This window comes from Callorhinchus milii, unplaced genomic scaffold (genome assembly GCF_018977255.1).
Source record: "Callorhinchus milii isolate IMCB2004 unplaced genomic scaffold, IMCB_Cmil_1.0 Scaffold2, whole genome shotgun sequence".
NCBI lineage: Eukaryota > Metazoa > Chordata > Chondrichthyes > Chimaeriformes > Callorhinchidae > Callorhinchus > Callorhinchus milii.
Window position 1 is genome coordinate 68,236,620 of NW_024704743.1, and position 20,943 is coordinate 68,257,562.

Below are 20,943 nucleotides of genomic sequence, written 5' to 3' on the forward strand. Positions count from 1 at the left end.
GTGAAATGCATTGAGACGTCTCAAAGATGTGAAAAGTGCTACATCAAATGCAGGGATTATTATTTATAAAGTTAACTGTTATTCAGGGGTAGCTCCCAGCTGCTGCTATGGTTTGGGTTTGCGGTCAATTAAGGAGAAAACAATGTAAGAATTTATTGCGTGCTGAGAAGATATGGTAACATTGCATGTACAGTGTGGTAATAAATTATTTGTTCTAATATTAAAGAGGAATAATCCTTCATTTGATACAGTGCCTTAGCATGTTATCGAGACATTTCAGTCTTTCACAGAATTTTACTGTAAAGCGTAGCAACTGTGTATTTGTAGGTGAACACAGCAGCCAATTTGCACACAGGAATGTTCCAAAAACAGTTAGGAAGTGAATGAGCAATTTTATTTGGTGGATTGTTGACCAGGACACTTGGGAGAAACTCCCTTTTCGTTTCATATAGTGCCATGGGATCTTTAACTTCCACCTGAATAGACGGACAGTATCTTGGTTAAAGCGCTATACAACAATAACAACAACAACTTGCATTTATATAGTGCCCTTCACGCTGGGCGGCGTCCCAGAGGCCAGGTTTGAGATAGGACGGTAGTGGCCGAGGTTGGAGGGATCGAGGGTAGAATTTTTTAAGGAGGGGTGAGTTGATGACGGCGGTTTTGAGGGGGACTGGGACTGATCCTGAGGAGAGGAACTGATTAATGGTGTCTGCCAGCACTGGGCAGAGGAGGGGGTGCTGGGTGATCAGTAGTTGAGTGGGGAGAGGGTCGAGGCAGCAGGTGGTGGGTTTCATCATGGTAATGGAAGATGAGAGGGAGGAAGGAGAGATGGGACCAAAGGAATGTAGGATAGGGGATGTGGTAGGAGCTGACGGGACATGGGTGAAGGAGATGGAATGGGGGTGGGGTGGTAGGGGATACGAGGCAGGAGGATGAGGCTGCCAGGCGGATGTTTTCTGAGTGCTATTTATGTAGAAGTTGTACTCATAAATTTGTAAATCCTCAACGTTCTCCATCTTCCCCTTCAGAGCAGCTTTTAGGAATTCAGTATGAATGCCGTCCGCCAGTTGTCTTGCCATTAGCAATCATCAGAAACTACACAGGTATCTCACTGATTTCAGTGGCTCTTAAAGTACTGCTTCAGGTAGTCACTGCATGCGTATCACATGCATTGGAGGTTTGTGGTTTGATCAAGAAGGAGCAGGCTGGTGGCTTCCGTTCTCACGAGGAATGTGGGACAGAATATGGCGTTGTAAGAGATTTTATTGGCTGCCGCATTTCGCCCACAAATATACAGTCAATTCACTTTACAGCATATGCTGTGAAGCGCTTTGAGATGTCTAGAAGATGTGAAAAGTGCTATATCAAATGCAAGGATTATTATTACCTCACAATGTCTTAAGCTCCTCACTGTTCACTACTGGTGTCTAATTTTAAAATCTCTGAACAGGTCCCTGAGTGTTTATTTTGTGGATAAATATCAATGGGGAAAAACATTTATTGGCATAAATTGAAATTGTGCCTTTAATAGGGAGGTTCCCGTTAGACAGAAACTACGAGAATTCTAGGATTGTTAGAATATACTAATATAATAATAATAATCCTTGCATTTAACATAGCGCTTTTCACGTCTTCTCGACGTCTCAAAGTGCTTCACAGAATAGACTGTATAGTGAATTGGCCGTATATTTGTGGGCGAAACGTGGCAGCCAATTGCGCACAGCAGTGTCCCACAAACAGTCGTGGATTGAAAATGACCAATTTATTATTGTTTTTGGTTTTGGAGAGATTATTATTAGGCGTGTGGAGTAAGGAAACTTGCCCAAAGTTTCGCCCTGCCTGGAATTGAACCCAGGTCTCTCGCTTGCAAGGCGAGTGCTCTTACCACCGAGCTGCAGGGCTCCACAAAGTCCTGTAGCTCAGTGGTTAGAGCACTCTGGAACATAAGAATGTAGGAACAGGAGTAGCCAATTCAGCTCATCGAGCCTGTCCCACCACTTTACAAGATCGTGGCTGATTCACAACTCCGTTCCACTTTCCCGTGATCTCTCCATATCCTTTGATACCCCTGTCTATCAAGCATATATCTCTTTGTCTTTTAAATTTTTCAATTGTTGATGGCCAATGTGACTTCACTCCTTCTGAGGTGGTTGCCACAAATTGCTGTTGGCCATAATAGATTCTGTAGTGAACACGAGTGCAATCCAATTCAATCCCACTGGCCCGCTTTCTCTCCATAGCCCTGCAATCCTGTCCTCCCCAAATACCCATCTACTTCTCTCTTAAAAGTCAAATATAGTCCATTCATTTTCAGTATATTCTGTGAAGCGCTTTGAGACGTCTCGAAGATATGATAAGGCGCTATATCAAATGCAAAGATTATTTTTATTATATTCTGCGAAGCACTTAGAGACATCTCAACGACGTGATGAGGAGCTACATCAAATTTAAGGATTATTATTATTGTCCTCTGCTTCTTTACACTTCTGACAAGATTGTTGTTAAAGCTACACCGAACAATGTGACATTTGCAATGACATTTACATGTTGTTGCGTTCCGGTCTTCAGAATGATTTTCCACCACTGTCTTGAGTGCTGTTCACAATTGATCGCTCTCAACAATTTGCAAAGGAACATTTTCTAATCATTTTAGTTAATGTAAAATAATGTAATTGTGATTTTACTGTTTAGCGTCAGATTTTACTGTTTAGCATCAGAAGTGCAGATTTCACAAGAGGTCTCCTCAACTCGAGACGGTGTTTTGCATGCACTCCTCAAATATGCGACTGTACATTTTGTTTCCTGTTATTGAAGACCCATGAAGATGAAAGGGTAGGCTTACATTGGCTATAATGGGAAGCCAATTTGATAGGTAGAATAGCAAGCAACTGGCTAATGGAAGTCACAGTACTTCAACTATAATTGACAACCACTTTATTCGATGCAGTGTGTGTTTCAGTTCTAAGCCATTTATCCCCAGTAATACCTCATACCATTTTTAAATTTTTTTATCTCAAGTTGACAAAGGCTCCACTGAAGCAGCAATAAGTCTTGTGCTATATTAGCATTGTTTTTGTGCGAGAGAATATCTGATGACAGTTCAGTCCAGCTCTGGAGAAAACAAATCTGGCATCTTATTTAATTTGCATATATTGACTTATGGCATGAAACAAGAAACGTGACTATAAACGTTGTATTGTATAGTTGGATGACAGTGAAACCTGCCAGAGGCATTCATACTTTGAGCATTGAATAGTTTGTTATAGCCCTTTTAGTTTGTTAGCTAGTGACAATAAACATGCAAGTAGACATTAGGGCATCTTCACTCCAGTGAAATTCTCTTTATATTTTAAATATCATTCGTTCTGCCCACTTTTTAATTTTCATTTGTTAGTCACTGTAGAGTATTAAACACCAGTTTTGCTGAATAGAAACGCAGAAGTTCACAGTGCGGAAGGTTATGTTTTTATCCATTGTCTGTGTGCCTTGAGCTCAAAATCTCAGGATATGTTCAAGCAACTGCTTAAAAACATCTTAATTTTGATCCTGGTGGCTTCTTGCTCTATGCCAGCCCCAGAGTTATCTCAGAAGATGTCAGTCATTGGTTAGGAAATGTGAATGTCACACAAGCGGTTCGGATGAAGAAGCCCCTTTGGCCCATTTGATCTCATCCCTCCAGGATACCCACCTTACTGTCCTCCTATCACAGTATCAGGCTGATTCTTAAATGAGTCCAACATCCTAGCCTCGAACACTTATCCTGGTAACCTGCTTCAGTTGCTAATTACCCTCCAGGTAATTGCTTCTGGGTGTCTGTCCTTAAGGTCTTGTGCAGGGAGTGCAGAGGAGATTTACAAAAATAATTCCAGAAAGGGGCTTTAGTTATGAGGGAAGATTGGAGAAATTGAGTCTATTTTATAATAATAATACTTGCATTTAATAATGCATCTTATGTCGTTGAGATGTCTCCATTTTCTTTGGAGCAGAGAAGATTAAGACTGCGGAAACATTCCTTCATTAAGTGAATAGTAAACGTATGGAACAGGCTCCCTAGGTAGACAGTGGAAGCAGAAAGTGTCTGTTTGTTTCAAGAACAAATTTCCACTGGCTTGTTGTTGTGAGATAGTCACAAGAAGAGCTTTGGTACATTTTTTTCATTCCTTGAGTTGTTGGGATGTGGAATTCCCTGTCAAGTAAGGTGGTAGAGACAGAGTTTATTGTGAATTCCAAGAAGGAGGTATTGAGATAATCCACAAAAATGCTGTAGTCACAATTATAACATAGCCAAAAGAATAGTGAAAGGACTTTAAAGGAAATTTTTCATGCAGAGATTTGTTGGGATGTGGAACGCTCTGCCGAGTAGGGTAGTGGAAACGGGGTCCGTAGTAGTTTTCAAGAGGGAAGTAGATCTGCCTGCTCCCTCCGTTCATCGGGCTCCGACCTGCTCCATGTCTCCCACCCGACCGGCCCTACCATCGGTGGCCGGGCTTTCAGCCGCTCTGCCCCCACACTCTGGAACTCCATCCCACAGTCCTTTCACCTCGCTTCCTTTTTCCCTTACCTCCTTCAAAACCGGTCTGAAGACCCTTCTCTTCGACCGTGCCTTTGATCTCCCTCCTACCTCTCTGCCTTCCCTCACCCCTACACCACCCCTCCCCCATGCTCGGGCTCCGATACCTGACTGTTCAGCGCTTTGGACGTCCTCCCAACGTGAGAGGTGCTCTATAAATGTAATTTTGCTGTTGTAGACAGCGAAGGGCTTGAAGGCAGGGAGGTGGGATTGAATTAATCTTCTTGCTCTGTGAGCTGGTGCAGACTCGATGTGCCAAATGGCCTCCTTCTGCACTGTAGATCTCTATGTTTCAGTGTAACCTAATACTGTTCACCAGCTTACGTTCATGGAGTTCAGGTCAGAAAGACAATTATATAGCTCCAAATCGTTATTTCTGTTTCATTGGAATCTACAAGAATACTACCGTAAACCCCAATCCGTTATATGGTGGAACTTGGGAGTTCATAAAATTGCATCGTACCTTATAACTGTGTGAGATCAAGTGACTGCAGGTCAGCGCACAGCACAGCGCATACATGCAGAAAGCTGACTTGCTTCCTGTGCTAAAATATGTCGGACCTCCAGGTCATCAGATTGCTGCCAGTGTCACTTCCTGTGTGCAAACTTCCTCTCTGGGTGTCATGGCAGTCTTTGGATTGGCATTGCATCTGTAGATGATAATGCAATATATATAGTAAACTTCAGAAAAACATCTATACATGTCCACTTCCTAAAATAGTCACCTCGTCTGTTTATCATTGTTACTAAAGCTAGAAGGATAATGTTAAGCAGCAGACCTGATGGTTTCAGCTTGTGCACAGACCTCGGGCATGCAACACACATACTTTACTGAATATGCTGATTGATAATTGCAATTGCAGTACTGTGTTGTTCAATTATTTAGTTCCTAGATATGAGGGAGTGTGTGGAACAGAACAGACATGATTTGTGCATCCTTCATGGGAGCACAACCAAGCCTCACCTAACCAGCAAGTTTCAATTCATTTTACCCATTGTGGAAGAAGCAGCTCTGAGCTAATGAGATGTCAGACTCGATCAAATGTGACAATTATATTTCTCTGTTATTTAGCAAAATACTATGGAGATAGTACAGAATAGGTGCATGCAGATGGTTCTATGGATGAGAGATTAGTGTTTTGAAAAGTACAAAAGGGCTGTTATTGCTGGAATAGAGATTGAAGAATAATAAAGATCTTTATCAAAATTTTGAAAAGATTTGGGAGGATAAATATTGAAAAATTATATCTACTGGCTGGTAAATGGATAACAAGGGAACATACATTTAGGATTCTCAGGAAGAATTGCAGGAGAAATGAGGATTATTGTAAAGCGTTCCAGTGGAGGAGCTCGCAGCCAGCATAGATTTGATGAGCTGAATTGGCCCCTCCTGTGATGCAAGTTCTATAATTTTCTACGACATTAGCCTTTCCTTTCTCTTGTCTCCTTTCACCTCTCGTCTTCTCTCCTTGCCCCTACCTCCCACTCTCTCACTCTCACCTTGTCTTTTACTCTCTCAAACTCACTGCCTCATTCTCACACCCTCCCGCTCTGCAGCTCATCTCCTCTCCTCTCCCGCACCAAGCTCCCATCCCTGAGAGGATCGAGTTTAAAATCCTCGTCTCACTTTTAAAGCCCTCTGTGGTCTTATCTCCTACCTACTTCTGCGATCTCTTAACACCATACCATCCTGTCCGCTCTCTCCATTCGGCGGGTCCTGGCCTCCTTCACGTCCCCCGCCCTGCCAGCCCAACTGTTGGCGGACTGGCCTTCAGCTTTCTTGCCTCCACCCTCAGGAACTCCACCCTGAATCCCTCCCTCGCCTCCTTCAAGGCCTGTCTCAAGACCTTCCACTTTGACCATGCCTTCGGCCACACTCCTACCCCTCTCCCTCTATCCTCGAGTTCTCCTGATCCCAAACCCCAGCTCAGGTGCAAATCCTTAAATGTCCAGTGCCTTGGAATGTCCTTCCGACATTAAAGGCGCTATACAAATGTCATTTATTGTTGTTCTTCCAACATGAAAGGAGCTATACACATGCAAGCGTTGTTATTTATTATATTAATGCCCACATTTATCTGTTTTACTGATGTTAATGTAAAATAACATTAAATGCCCTTTCAAATTCATTGAACAATAATCAAAGAGATAAAAATGCTTTTAGTGTTTCAGTGTTACCTAATAGGTCATAAATATGATGATTCTACCATAAACCATTTGAATACAGCCAATCTGCTGACCAGGAAAAAAAAGGTTCTCTATGTGAGGATCAGGCGTTGGATTAGCTCAGTTAGTAGCACTCTCACCTCTTGAGTCAGGAGGTTGCGAGTTCAAGACAGAGATGCTCGTCAATTGTATAGACTCTCAGATAAACCAAGACAACAAAACAAAAGGATAGAAGCTTAGGGTGGCGGAGGGGATACCAGCAAGGGTGGTCAAGGCTAGAATACTGGACTAATTTAAGAAACAGCTTGATGCCGCGATGGCAAAACAGTAGGATTGATATTCTGGAAGGAATGAACGAAATCAATGAATGAGATTTCTTCATGAGATTTGTAAACTTATCCAGCTGTATCTGCTGGTTCCTCGATTAAATTAAATTAAATAGTATTGTTATTGGACGTCATGATGGATAACATAAGAATACAAGATCCAATACAATTTATATTTCTAAAGCACCTTTCACATCAGGAGGACATCCCAAAAGGCATTCACAATGATGGATGAGCAGTCCAGCTAGTGGTGGGAGGTGGGAAGGGGAAAGGTGGCCGAAAGCGGAGTCGAAGATGTGCGTTTTGAGATGTGCCTTAAAACATTGGAGTTGGGCAGAACCTCCCCCGCCCCTCTTCTCTCCCTCCTCTCTTCCCCCATCTCCCACCTCTCCCCCTTTCTCTCCTCTCTCCTCACTCCCCCTCCCTCACCACACCCCCCACCCTCAATCTTCCAACTAGCGTACGGTTCACTATCTGCAGGGCAGGAGCCGGAGGTTGCTAAAGACGCAGTGGATAAGGAGAAGCACTTGCCTTCCCCTCAACTCGGAAACACACTGCAGTAACAGGCGGCCTTATTTCCAATCTCCGCACTGTGTCCTCCCAACCACTGGCTCCTGCTGCTGCCCTGAGAGGATGTTCACTGGGGAGGGAGAGTTCTGAAGTGTTGGAAATCGTCTCAGGCTGAAAAGAAACACCCGCCGGGTCCCTGTTGACCACCCTGCTCTAATTATAAAGCAGAAGACCTCCTTAGTACAATTCTTTTCGACATCTGTTCTGTGTTGCCCATTGTTACCAAGTAGATGAGAACTGAACTACAACAGGGGTATGGCCTGTCCAAGCCACTACTAATTTATTGTGATTCGTATCTGACTGAATACACCAGGAACGTCTGCAGAAATTGTGCTGCATTTCCAAGGATGAAAGCAAACTTGCTTGGGATCATCTTTTGTCCTTTTTTATCTCGGCTTGTTTTATATAGCTGCTGTTCGAGCGTGTGCTGATGGGGGAGCAAATGAACTTCATCATCATACAAACGGAATGCAAGAGAGGTAAAGCTAATGGCTGTTTCAGTTCTTCAACTATCAAAGTCTTTGTTAATTGCAGAGTTGTCTGATCCTTCTGAGGGAAAAGATGAATTCCTATATAAAAGTAATTCTGTCGTATCTTATTAAAATGGAAAAATTGGGTATAACAAAAACACTAATCAGTCAGAGAAATCAAGGAGAGGAGCAAAGTCTTTTACATCTATGACTTTCTTCATCAGTCAGTGTCAGTCACTCTGATTACATTTACCCTTGTCACAGGTGAAAAGGACAGAGCTGGCTGATAAATGTTCATGTTTCCACTGCTTAAAAAATATTTATGAGCAGTCTGCCTTCAGGAAATTCAGAGTTTGCTGCAATAGCCTTCCTTCATTGTTTGTTTAGAAAAAATACACTTCACAATATGATAACTTTTCTTTCGCTGTGCAGAATATGTATGTGCCAGGCCAGCAGATATAGTGGAGTTGCCAGGAGGCTGAATCCTCCTTTAAAACAATTCAATACAAAACTACAATACAACATTTATATTTGTAAAGCGCCTTTAATAATCCTTGCATTTGATATAGCGCTTTTCACATCGGGAGGACGTCCCAAGGCGCTAGATCGTCAGTGATCTGGGCCCGAGCAGGGGGTTGGGTCAGGAGGGTGGAGGGTAGCGAGGATACGGAGGTGGGGGAAGGCAAAGCGGTTCATGGCATGGATATGGGAGAGAAAGGACAGTTGAAGGTCGAACAATACGCCCAAGTTCCTGACTGGTTTGGTGAGGTTGAGTGTGCATCCGTGGATGCTGATGCTGCCAGTGCCTGAGGTGTGGAAGCGCTAGCGCGAGCCAATCAGGAGGGCCTCGGTCTTGGTCACATTCAGCTGTAGAAAGTTGTTTTTTATCCAGAACCTGATATCTGACAGATAGTCTGTCAAGACGTCAGATGTCCTGGATTCGAGGGTGGAAGCAGAGAGATAAAGTTGGGTGTCATCCGCGTACGTGTGGAAGTTGACCCCGTAACTGCGGATGATTTCACCAAAGGGGAGCATGTAGAGGTTGAAAAGGAGGGGACCGAGGACAGAGCCCTGAGGAACACTGCACGAGACTGCGGAGGCTGGAAGGGAAACCGTTGGCGGAGACAAATTGGAAACGGTGTGAGAGATAAGACCTGAACCATTCAAGGAAAGAACCTTGAAGATTGAGGTGAGAGGAGAGGCGGTGGAGGAGGATGGAGTGATCCCAGGGTATTTGAAGGCAGCAGAGAGGTCGAGGAGAATGAGGAGGCAGAGGGAGCCCTGGTCACAGATGGACAGGATGTCATTTGTCGCCTTGAAGTTCAGAGCAGTTTCTGTACTGTGAGCAGCAGCTGATTGGAGGGGCTCGTGAAGGGAGTCGTAGGAGAGAAATGAGCAAAGCTGGGAAGTAACAACACTTTCAAGGAAAGTCAAGGGAGGTTGGAGATGGGCCGGTAGTTAGAAAACAGGGATGGGTCCAGGGAAGGTTTTTTCAGGATGGGGGTTATTATAGCTGTTTTTAGGGGATAGGAACGGTGCCAGATGATAAAGAGAGATTGATAGTGTCGGAGAGTAGAGGTGGCGAGGAGGTGGAGCTGGGAGGTAAGGAGAGGGCTGAGGATGAGCTCAAGGGAGCAGGTGGTGTGTAAAGCAGTCCCAGCTGGAGTACTATTGTGTTTTTATTATTATTATCTTAAGATTTAAATTCCTCTGCCTTGCCGCCTGCTTATCAGTCTTCAGATTGTACCTTACTCTTTGACTGTGCCTACAGTCACCTTCCCTCTTCCTAGTTTGTTGTCAAACTGCAACTGTTAAGCACTTCGAGACACTACCTCATGTGAAGGGCACTGTGTAAATGCAAGTTGTTGAATCTGAAATGACAAATGTGGGGTGAAAAATGTGAAATTTCAAAACTGGTTCAACATAATAACAACAACAATTCACATTTAGTGCCTTTCATGTGAGGAGCTCATCTCAAAGCACTTCACACAGCTGATTGGGAGTCCAAGCTGGGGGGGTGGTTGGTGGGAAGGTGGCCGAAAGTGCAGTCAAAAGAATGGGTATTGGGAGGATTTTGAAAGTAGGAAGGGAGAGGCCAAGTTGGAGGGAATCTGGGATGGAATTCCAGAGAGCAGAGGCAGAATGACTGAAAGCTCGCTACCGATAGTCAGGTGGATTATGCAGAGGACATGAAGGAGGCCAGGGGTTTGCTGAGAGGGAGCGGACAGGACATGAGGGTGGAAGAAAGTTGCGCAGGTTGGTTGTGGCAAGATCAGAGAGTTTTGAGCATTAATGACAAGGAGCTTGAATTTGATCTACTGGGGAATGGGAGCCAGTGGAGCCGAGCATGGGTTAGATGGACTTGCAGAACTTGGCGTGGGGTACATGAGGTAGGTTAGCAACTGTGCAGATCTATGTGATTTGTGCCTAAGGAGAGAAGGTGTTGATTGGAGCCAAGCAGGAGAGCCTCAGTCTAGTCAATATTTACCTGTAGGAAGTTAGAATTAATCCAGGACTTGATATGACAGGAAATCGGCCATAACAGCATTGGTCCTGAAATTAAGGGTAGAGGCAGAGATAGTTGTGTCTCATCCATGTGTATGTGGAAGTATAGTAACTTAACTCTGCAGGAGAATATTAGATGTTGAAAAGGAGAGGCCTGAGTATAGAGCTCTGAGGAATACAACAAGTGACTGCTTTGTGGCAGGAGGAGAAGCTATTGGAAGAGAACATAGCCACAGAACTGAACACCGCATCTCCCTGCCACCTTGGACTTGGTAACATGATTGACCCAAAGATATCTCCATTCGATCGCTGCTCCCAATCATTCCAATATGCATTAGAGTGCAGTTAAGATAGGAATACCACCTTAATGATATTGTGTTCTGTGAAGCAATCAAATGCTGGTTTCGGGTTTGGATAAAGAAATCAGACCTGTTTAACAATATCCGACACAGCCATAGGTTTCCCTTCAGGAGGAAGCTGTTATGCCGAAGTCGGTGGGAGGGTGGGGGAGTGCTTAATTTCATGGCCTGGCTTTTGGAATGGCTGGAAAAATGTGACATTTTGTTACAGATTCAACAGCAACAACTTGCAAGCATATAGCTCCCTTCAGGCGAGGTAGTGATCTGGAGCGCTTGATTCAGTGTGTGATAATCACATTGAATCTGCTATGAAATGCTGCATTTTTCACCTCGTAGTTGCTCTTTCTGGGTTTCTATTGATACAAGTGTATAAATTGATCTTGATTCTTAGATGCTGAACTGGATGTCACACCGTGCCAGATTCAGGCACTGACAGTGGGGGAAGGATGGATGCACCTATTTAGCAATAGTGCCATACACGTAGTTTAAATGTGAAGAAAGTAATATCCATGTAATGTGACAGCAAAAGTTGACATTATGTGCAGATATTTGCCAAATTGAAGATAGTAAAAGACTAACTACCATAGGCTTTTCTGAAAGTTTAGTACAGAAGTGTCCTTTATATGCTGTTTATGGACTGCTGTTCCCTGGAGTATTAGAGGAGTTGCTTCTCAGAGGATCACACACTTCTTGTACATTTCCCTTTAATGCTGGGTATTGTTATTACAGTAATTGAATTAGAGTTGGTGTTTGGAGGATTTTGTATACAGCATGTGTTCGTGCCAATACAGAGAATTAATTATACATGCTATCTCTAGACATGTCTGCAGAGGAGAATGACTACCTCAATTTGATGTAAAATATTCATTCTGAAATTGTTTTAAAAGACTATTTGGGTATTTATAGCATATATGTGATGGCAAAAGAAGAATAGAAGTCTTATCATAGTAAAGCATTTGTGATGAGCCACCCAAAAAAACACATCCATTACAACAGGTCTTTTAAAGCTGTACAAAGTGCCAGCAATACATATTGTGGTTCCCGAAGTAAAAAGGTACAGTTCAACTCATTTGGGGAGGGTGTGTGTTTCATGTTAATGTTAAACGACACTTTAATTTGCATTTAAAATTGCAATCCCTAACCTCTGCCTACATTGCAGAAGCCCAAGGAGAATTTGCTCTTCCAGCAAATGTCAGAAAACGCCTGGTTTTGTGTCATTTCCCTGAAGAAAATGTCATATTAATTGTTTTGGTGCCTGATTGCATTTTAGACTTGTTGAATAGTACAATGATACATGTGAAGAATTCCAGGGCTCTGTTGCCTGTGGTGTAGATCTGTTTCTGCATTTAGCTATCTCTGGACACTTGAAATTGTATTTGATCGCTTTTGAGGAAATAAACTATTTCCCATGTTAAGTGATTCTTTCTGTTACTGTTTCTTTTTCAGATTTCTACCTCATTTCATCAGTGGAGATTTAGATTCCATTAGACCAGAAGTAAAAGAGTATTACCAAGTCAAGGTAAAAGCATTTATGCTATATTGATCAGGAAGAAACCAATTGCAAATTACTGCATAATATTTTATGCCAGTGCTAGATTTAGATTTGACTCTTGAGTATTTATGATCCAGTCATTAAATAGAATCAGTTGCCAATATGTTTGAATGAATGTTCACAAGGGTAAGCAATAGTCCAGTAAAAGTTGTATTGGTTCCTTTTTTAAAAATCTATTGGCATTACAATATCAGATAAAGTACTTTTAGCAATAAAGACAAAAATCAAAGAGGAAATTTGAGTTGGACATAAGTACTCTTGAGGTATTTTGCCTACAAATATACAGTCACTCCATTTCACTGTAAATCCTGTGAAGTGCTTTAAGTCGTTCTTCCGATGTAATAAGGGAATATATAAAATGCAAGGCTTATTATTATTTTCACAGCATTTAGCCTCTTGCACTCATAGCAATCATTTTTGGTCTTTGGCAGAATTTTAAGGTATCCAGTTAGTAGCTGTCATTAGAAGCGTCTTGTGCAATTTCACCTTTGCAAATGACAAGATTTGTTCGAATGAAGAAGGCTCTTTGACCCATTTAAACTCATTCTTCCAGAATGCCTGCCCTACGAATTTCCCAATACAGTGTCAAGCTGTTTCTTCAATTACTTCAGAGTCCTGCCTCAACCACTCTTCCTGGTAATCCATTTCAATCATTGATTACCTGCTGTGCAAAGAAATACTTCATGCTGTCTATCCTAAAATTGTTTTGATCCTGTGCCCCCTTTTCCTGCTGCTTGGAGTATCTAAAATTCTGGATTTTACTTCCTTAATCTAAATAGAACACCATGTATACCTCTGTAAGATTCTCTCTGTGACATCTCTTTTCAAGATTAAAGAGCCGTAGCTTATCTAGTCATTCCTTAAATTTAATTCATCCCTTAAACATTTGCGATCATCCTTGTTGCACTCTGTACCAGCTCCTAAGGCCTGAGCAACCCCCTTATATTGTGCAGATGCTATAAATCACTGCTAGTGCTAAAATGCAAATGAATTATAACCAGACCTATTTTAGTGAAGTTTAGTATTTTATTCCAGTAGTGGAATGTGGAATGGAAAGAATCACTTTTTGGATCACAACTTCTTCAACACTCCAGGAAGGAGCACAGGTCAACAACATCAGAAAACATCAAAATAACATATACCCAAACATACTAGGCAGTCTATGTGTTAAGCCCCCTCTTAATAGCCTGCAAAGGATGTTGCTTATTACCATGATATTTAGTTAATCTGCAGGCTGATGTGTTTCTGGACCTCGAATGTGCCCTAGTAGTAGTAGTGTGTGTGTGTGTGTATGTGTGCGAGGGGGTTTGGAGAGGGGAATCTATGAGTGATAGGTCCTCCCGAAAATAACGACAACAAATTTATATAGCACGCTTCACATAGATTAACTTCTTGGTTCGTTGTACATTGACTAGGCTGGACACCAAATTTCAAACCTAGGACACACACATTGACTATGAATCAGGAACTTAAATCATAATTGATCTTTTTCCTCTCCTATACCCTGGGCACACATCACATATATTTGTAGCAACTAACTCATTACAGTCAAGAATTGAACTTGACACTTTCTTGGACTGTAGAGCTTATTAATTCACTGAATACATTTGCTGTGGCTTTTGGATGCCTTCCCTGCCTTCCTAGCTAGACTATTTTGAGTTGAGCAGAAGTCCCTATTGTATCTGTTTCAGAAAGTGATAATGAACTTCATTGGGATCTGCTTCCGAATAATTCTTGGTCTTAGTCAAATGGAAAAAATTCGGTAAAACTATATCTGTAGCATGATCATAAATCCATATTTGGAATTATATGACTTGGTGACTTGGTAAAGAGTAACACTGTACCAAAGCAGCAAGATATAGAATGGCATCATTGTTAACATTAGAAAACAGCCGTGTAAAGAAGTCGGATTTGGAAAATTGCGAGGAAGGGCAGACAAGATTGTTAACAACTTAGATCACTGAGTTATGAGGAGAGGCTCAGAAAGCTCTCTTTAATTTTATTATGAATGAAAGAATTGGGGGAGGAGGAGGGAGAAGATTATCATAAATCAAATGTTTCAAATTGCTAAGGAAATTCACAAGGTGGAAACTAAGAAGTTCTTTGTGCAGAACCAGAAGCATATAGGATCAGGATCATCATATCATTACATTCTATATTATGGTAAAGACAAGAACAAAAGCAATAAAATTAATGAACTGTGTTTCAGAAGAGCAATTTTTATAGCCAGAAAAATGGAATTGGGAAAGATAAATTGGAAAATATATTGGCATGGGAAAACGCTATGCAGAAATGAAAAGCTTTCAAGGATGAAATGAAAGAGTTCAAATGAAATATATTGCTGTCAAACAACAAACATTTACAATCAAGGCTAGAGTTTAAATGTTCAAGTAGTGAGTTAACTGCGGGTATAAAGAATAAACAAATATTTTGAAGAAAGAGCAAGGGCAACTTCAACAGATGCAGAAATAAATCAATAATTGCTAAAAGGATATTCAGGGTTGAGCAGAGAAAATGTGGATAAATAACTTGTGTGAGTATCATCTGAAGGTGTAAACTGTTTAAGAATTACAATGGCAGACATATTGGGCGTTTTAAGAATCAGTGAAAGGGAAACAGTGGCAGAAGTGAAGGACATTCAAGTTTTCAATAACTCATTATCAGTATTCACGATAGATTTCAGTTGTAATCCAAATCCACTAACAAAATTGGCAGGGAGATGAAGTGGAAAAGGCTTGAAAACATGTTTGAAAAGAAAAGATTTTGTTTCTCACAATTTCTTGCAGTATTGAATAAATGAAGAATGAATAGAAGTTTTTCAGAACAAAACTGATAAAAAACAACAACTTGCTTGTATATAGCGCCCCTCACGCAGGGTAGTGTCCCAATGGTGGAGCACGACTCCAAGCCGGAGGGAGGGGGAAGGTGACTGTAGGCATGGTCGAAGAGGAAGGTCTTCAGGCACGACCTGAAGATGGGGAAGGAAGGGGCAAGGCAGAGGAATAGAGGAAGAGTGTTCGGGGCGTAGTGGCTGAAAGCGCAAAACAGCTGATCTAAATTTGTCCTTGAGGCAGGATTCTGATAGAATATGCATCCGAAACATGGGTCACAAATATGGTTTGTTAACCAGGATGAACTAAATAACCCAAATGTAATTGTGTTGTTATGTTCTAGCCTCGGAGAGTGGAATCCAAGTACCTATTAGATTAATGAACATTGCTTACAGTTTTTAGTAAGGGTGGGTGCAGGGTGAGATGGGAGCCAGCAAAAAATATATTGACATCTATAGAATGTAATATGTGGAGGGTTTCTTCCCATTTATTTTGCCTATCCTGTTGTATGAATTATGATCCTCCGAGTCAAAAGATAGGTTCAAGCTGCACAACGGGACTTGGGATTCGGGACTCACAGTCCGTCTAAGCTGGCAAGCTGGTTTATCTGGTTAAACTTCAGTAATACTCCAATGCATACACTGAGGTCCAAAAGCTTTGGCTCTTCACGACATGTACCTAAACTTTCTGAGGTTAGGTAGGCAGGTGTGTCTCTCAGGGAGAAAGTGCCCATTCCATTCTGGACAAATGATAATTGTCTGCATATGTGCTACTCTCAGTACTCTAGAAACTCTGGATTATTATATATCACAAATAGAGAGATACTTATCTATCACACTTTAACTGCAAGTTAACAGTTTTGAACAATTTGAGTTTACACAAATGCATGACCTTTCTACTAATCTTGTCCCACTCCTGTCTCCCGTTTTGTTTAGCTCCCTTATCTCTTTTCCCCTGTATATGAATTCTTTATTCAGATTGAAATGTCAGTTTACGTGAACTGCAGTTAGTTATATTCAGTGGGGTTGAAAAGGCACTTGAATGGCAAAATTGCAATGTAACTGGCACCTCACACTGGAAAAAGCACCACAGAACATGTTTCCAGTAGGGGCGCCCAATATACTGCTGACTGTGACACGACTCCCATCTTCTCTATCACATTGCTTTTCTATTCAAATATCCTGTCTAAAATCAAACTGCTGCAAAGTGCTAAATCTTTACTCAATTACAGCCAGTTGTATTTTATGTGCAATAAAAAGAAAGTTTACTACACACCACTAAAGTGCTCAGTAATGTACAATAGATGAATGGGTTTCTGCATGTATCAGATATTCGGCTGACGCCAAAAAATTAATCTCATGGATATTTTTGAAAAATAGCACTACTACTCGCATTTTCAACATTTTTGGTTCTTAAAATGTCAGTGACTAAATAGATTTTGACCGTTTTATTATATCTCAGATGCATTATAACAATAATAATAATCCATGCATTTGGTACAGCGCCGTTCACATTGGGGGGAGATCCCAAAGTGCGTCACAGGATTTGCTATGAAGTGGATTTGCGAATTAATGCCAGAAACTCACTTCTTTTTTGAAATAGTGTCATGGCATCTTTAACGTTCACCTGATCTGACAGACAGGACATCGGATTTAATATCTGAAGGACCACATTTCCAACAATGCAACAATTTCCCCAGCAACATATCCGCACATTATAGTGTCAGTTTAGTTCAAGTCACTGACTCAGAGGCGAGGTCGCTACCACTGAGCCAGACTGACACACACTATCCTTGCACTTGATAAAACAACTTGTCATGTCAAATCGTCTCAAAGTGCTTCATAGGATTTTTGCTGTGAAGTGTAGTGACTGTTAATTTGTAGACGAATGATCTGCAGTTTGTTGGAGGAAAGTGGTGCAAAAATATCATCTGTTCTATAGGTTTAAGAAAACCACGTAATTGTTTGTTTTTCAGGGATGTGAGATCATCGAGACTCCAGATCAAGATCTCACTGACTTCACAAAATGCCTTCAGATACTACTGCACAAAATAAAGCAACAAGCATTGCAGGTATTGTGCCATTATGCATCAAGTCTGGGATTAATTCAAATAATGTCAGACTAATATGATGTGGTTTGAAGTCCTCTCTTTAAGCCAGTTTCCTCCACAAGCTCCAGAGCATTGAGAACCCCATAGTGCTGTGCTTTAAAATCTAGAAATTAAAAAAAAATCTAAGTCCTCGTGAACGGATAACATAATTCATTGAATTTTTATAAGTGGAAAGTAAAACCTTTGGGTTCAAATATCATTGTTCTCTGCATTTCCAGAAGTGATTGATTTTGACTGAGTAAGGTAAGAAGTCTAAATATAACAGCATTGTCCTACTGCTCATCAAAATGAACTAATCTAGGTCATGGACTTGTTGTCTGATGCAGTTTGCCTCACACCCACTCACTGCTAGACTGGGATTGACGGACCAGGAAACACATTTGCAGTGCTCAACAAACACAATGATTAATCACGCGCAAAAACAAACCTACATCATACTACCTCTCCACCACAGCCTTGTTAGAGGAAAGTGGTACAAACGATATCTGTTCCAAAGGTCTCAGAAGCAATTGCAGGGATCAATTTGTAAAGAAATTGAATTGTACCCTTCTATAATCTCTTGTCCCTTTGGATAGCTTTTAGAAAATATAAGGACATAATTTATAACTAAAATTGTTTGAATGCAGTGTGACGTAGCATGTTGCTTCCAAAGAGACAACTTTTTAGAAGTCTTTGCTCCTCCCCATTCTTGGCAACATGTATCAAATTGGATCTTTTAGGTTAATCTTATTTGGTGTATCAAATGGTGTTGATCAGTCCAAGGTGTTGCCCTGAAGAAAATGCTCAGATTTCTGGCTTTCCATAGACGCTGTTAAACTAATAGATTCCAGCCTTTTCATCAATGGCAATTAAATCAGATGGACTGCTTGAGTTGCTGCTAGGGATGCTTGATATATCAAGTTTGAATGATGATTTTCTCTTTATTATCAGAGATAAGTCTTAGGCAGAGTTATGCTTGAAGATCCTTCTTGCTGCAAGTAAAAATAAATATTTCAAAGCAGACAGCAATCTAACAAATATATAAATTATTGCGTGTATCTTGCAGTTGCCTCCCGGAAAAATGTCTTACATTCCTTGCCACTAAGATATGATTTCCTGTTAACTGTGATCCAAAACTTTCAGAAGATAAATCGCATTTGTCAAAGCCAAACTGTGAACTCAATTCTGATCTCTGAAGCAAGAGAGGGTAGGGTTAAAGACTAGCTGAACTACCAAATAAAAAAAACATGTGTAGTATTTTTTTTCTTTGTATTGATAAGACTTCAGCCTTACTCAGCAACAACAACGATTTGTATTTATATAAGCACGCTTCAGATGGGCAGCATCTCGAGTGCTTAACAGTGGCAAAACTTTACATTTAACTGGGAAGAGAGGAGAGCTGACCCTAGGCATGGTTTAAGAGGAAGGTCTTCACATGCGATCTGAAGATGGGCAAAGAGGGGGCAAGACTACTCCACCGATCTGCGCAATGTAAATAATATTGGTGCCAAGCCAGGCTTTTGTTGTGGAGTGAAATAAAAGCATAAAACCAATAGAAAGAAATATCTCAAAAATATCACTCAGTCCTCAAAGGGCCTTAATTGAACAGATTGTTCAGAAGGTCTTGAACCATTGTGTGAGAATTGGGAAAAGAGAAAGGAGTGTTTCAATAAGAGAGCACGTGAAAAACATCCATCTTCACTGACAGTTCGTTAGATTTTTAAAACGTGTTCAAAAGTTCAATCTGAGACTGAAATGTGAGGCCGACTCAGTCTTTTCCTTCTGGTGGAAACATTGTTAAATCCCTGTGGAGGCTTTAAAACTACTTTTATCATTGAAAAGTCAGTTCTTTCAACTTCAGAAACTGACAGATCAGTGATAAGGAAGGATATTCACTTTTGAGATTAAACGCCATTAGACAGAGCAGCACAACTCTAGCATTAAATTTAGTTCTAACAGCACCTATTCAATCTTGAAGGAGAGAAACGGCCTGAAACTTTACTGGCCAAGAGCTTCGAAGGAGGTAATATTTCAAACGCAGCGGGCATCAACTCAGCAGAGAATTATGTACTGAACCCTACTGCTCTGGATACTCTCCAAAGACCATCATTTTTTCTCTTAATTCCATTTTCTTGACCTTTAACATAACTTTTCCTCAAGTATTTTTCCAATTGCATTATAAGTGCCCAATGAGAGGGAAAAAAATCCTTATTAACGTTAATGGAAACTCATTAAGAGACGTTTAAGGTAGCATTCAAGGACTGTGGCCATCATAATATTTGATTTTACAGTAACTCCTGAGAACAATTAAATTATGATATTCGGTGAAAATCTAATGCCTTTCAAGTTACATACACAGAAGGATGGACAGTAGTAAATTTCCCCTGGGATCAAACTGACCACAATGATAAGCTCAGCCACAATTCTAATAAATTTTACTCCTGTGTAAAATGTACCTAGGGTTTTGGAGGAATAGCAAATGCAATCTGATTTAACAAATAATCACCAGACAACTAGAAAATTCTGTAACCTTGAAAGAATTTTCTTTCCACTATTTCCCTTGGTGGCAGTCACTAGAGAATATATAATAGGTGTGAGTCAAAGTGGTATTAATTGCAGTGTAGTTCATTCAATTGTACCTCAACTCGCTGTTAAATATAATTTAAGCGATACCTCATCTCTTGAAATTCTTGCACTTTCCTACAAAAAAAACTTGCATACAGATATGGGCAGGAAGACAAGGAAAACCATTAATATGAGAAAGGATTATACATCAGAATAGTTTAATCGTTTCACTGCTTTAAAATAAAAGTTAACTGCAGAAGGCAATAGCAACTTGTGACTATCCTCCTTGGTTGGAAGGTAAGTGGGGTCTCCTTGGACCTGAGCTGGCTCCATACGCATGTTAGAAGAGATGGATCTTCAGGTGATGTTTGTAGGCAGGGAGGGAGGAGCATGGCAGATGGACTACAGGATGGAGTTGCAAAGGTTGGGGCAGAATGACTGATGATGACTTACCCGCCAGTGGGGTAAGTGACGCTGGCTAGTGTTTGCTGAATTGCTGGGGCAGAAGGGCTGCAGATTGTCTCTGAGATAGGGTTTGGTGAGGCAGTTGAGGCATTTTGATATTTGCATGCTTCACATCCCATTGCATTTTTCAAAAATTAATTCCTTGTGACCTTGTAGGAGTTTGTAAGCGAAAGTGCACACTGCATTGATCCACTGTGATTGCTTGTCATTTACAGTAAACCGTGCAATAACCTACAATAAAGTTTAAAGATTTAAATTAAAACTTACAAAATGTATGTGTCACTGTGAAAACAGGTTGTGAAAAGCAAATTCTTTATAAATGTGTTTCATAGAAATGGCTTAACTCCATCCTTTCTTCTATTTCGGAATCAAAATCAAATTGTGACTCTTTTACTAAGCTTGGATATTCATGTGAGGCTTTATTCATGTAATGTATTATATTAAATGTAGTTGATGAGCTTCATCTGTGTTA

At 40.9% G+C, this 20,943-nt stretch overlaps 1 protein-coding gene across 8 annotated transcripts in view; it reads left to right on the forward strand.

Moving 5' to 3' along the window:
• Positions 1-20,943, forward strand: part of tpk1 (thiamin pyrophosphokinase 1) — a 137,097-nt gene that overhangs the window by 36,211 nt on the left and 79,943 nt on the right. For all 8 annotated transcript variants that reach the window (XM_042345934.1, XM_042345938.1, XM_007907613.2 and 5 more), the window contains 3 exon segments: positions 8,045-8,114; positions 12,416-12,488; positions 17,328-17,423. In XM_042345934.1, coding sequence (XP_042201868.1) covers positions 8,045-8,114; positions 12,416-12,488; positions 17,328-17,423 — 239 coding nt within the window.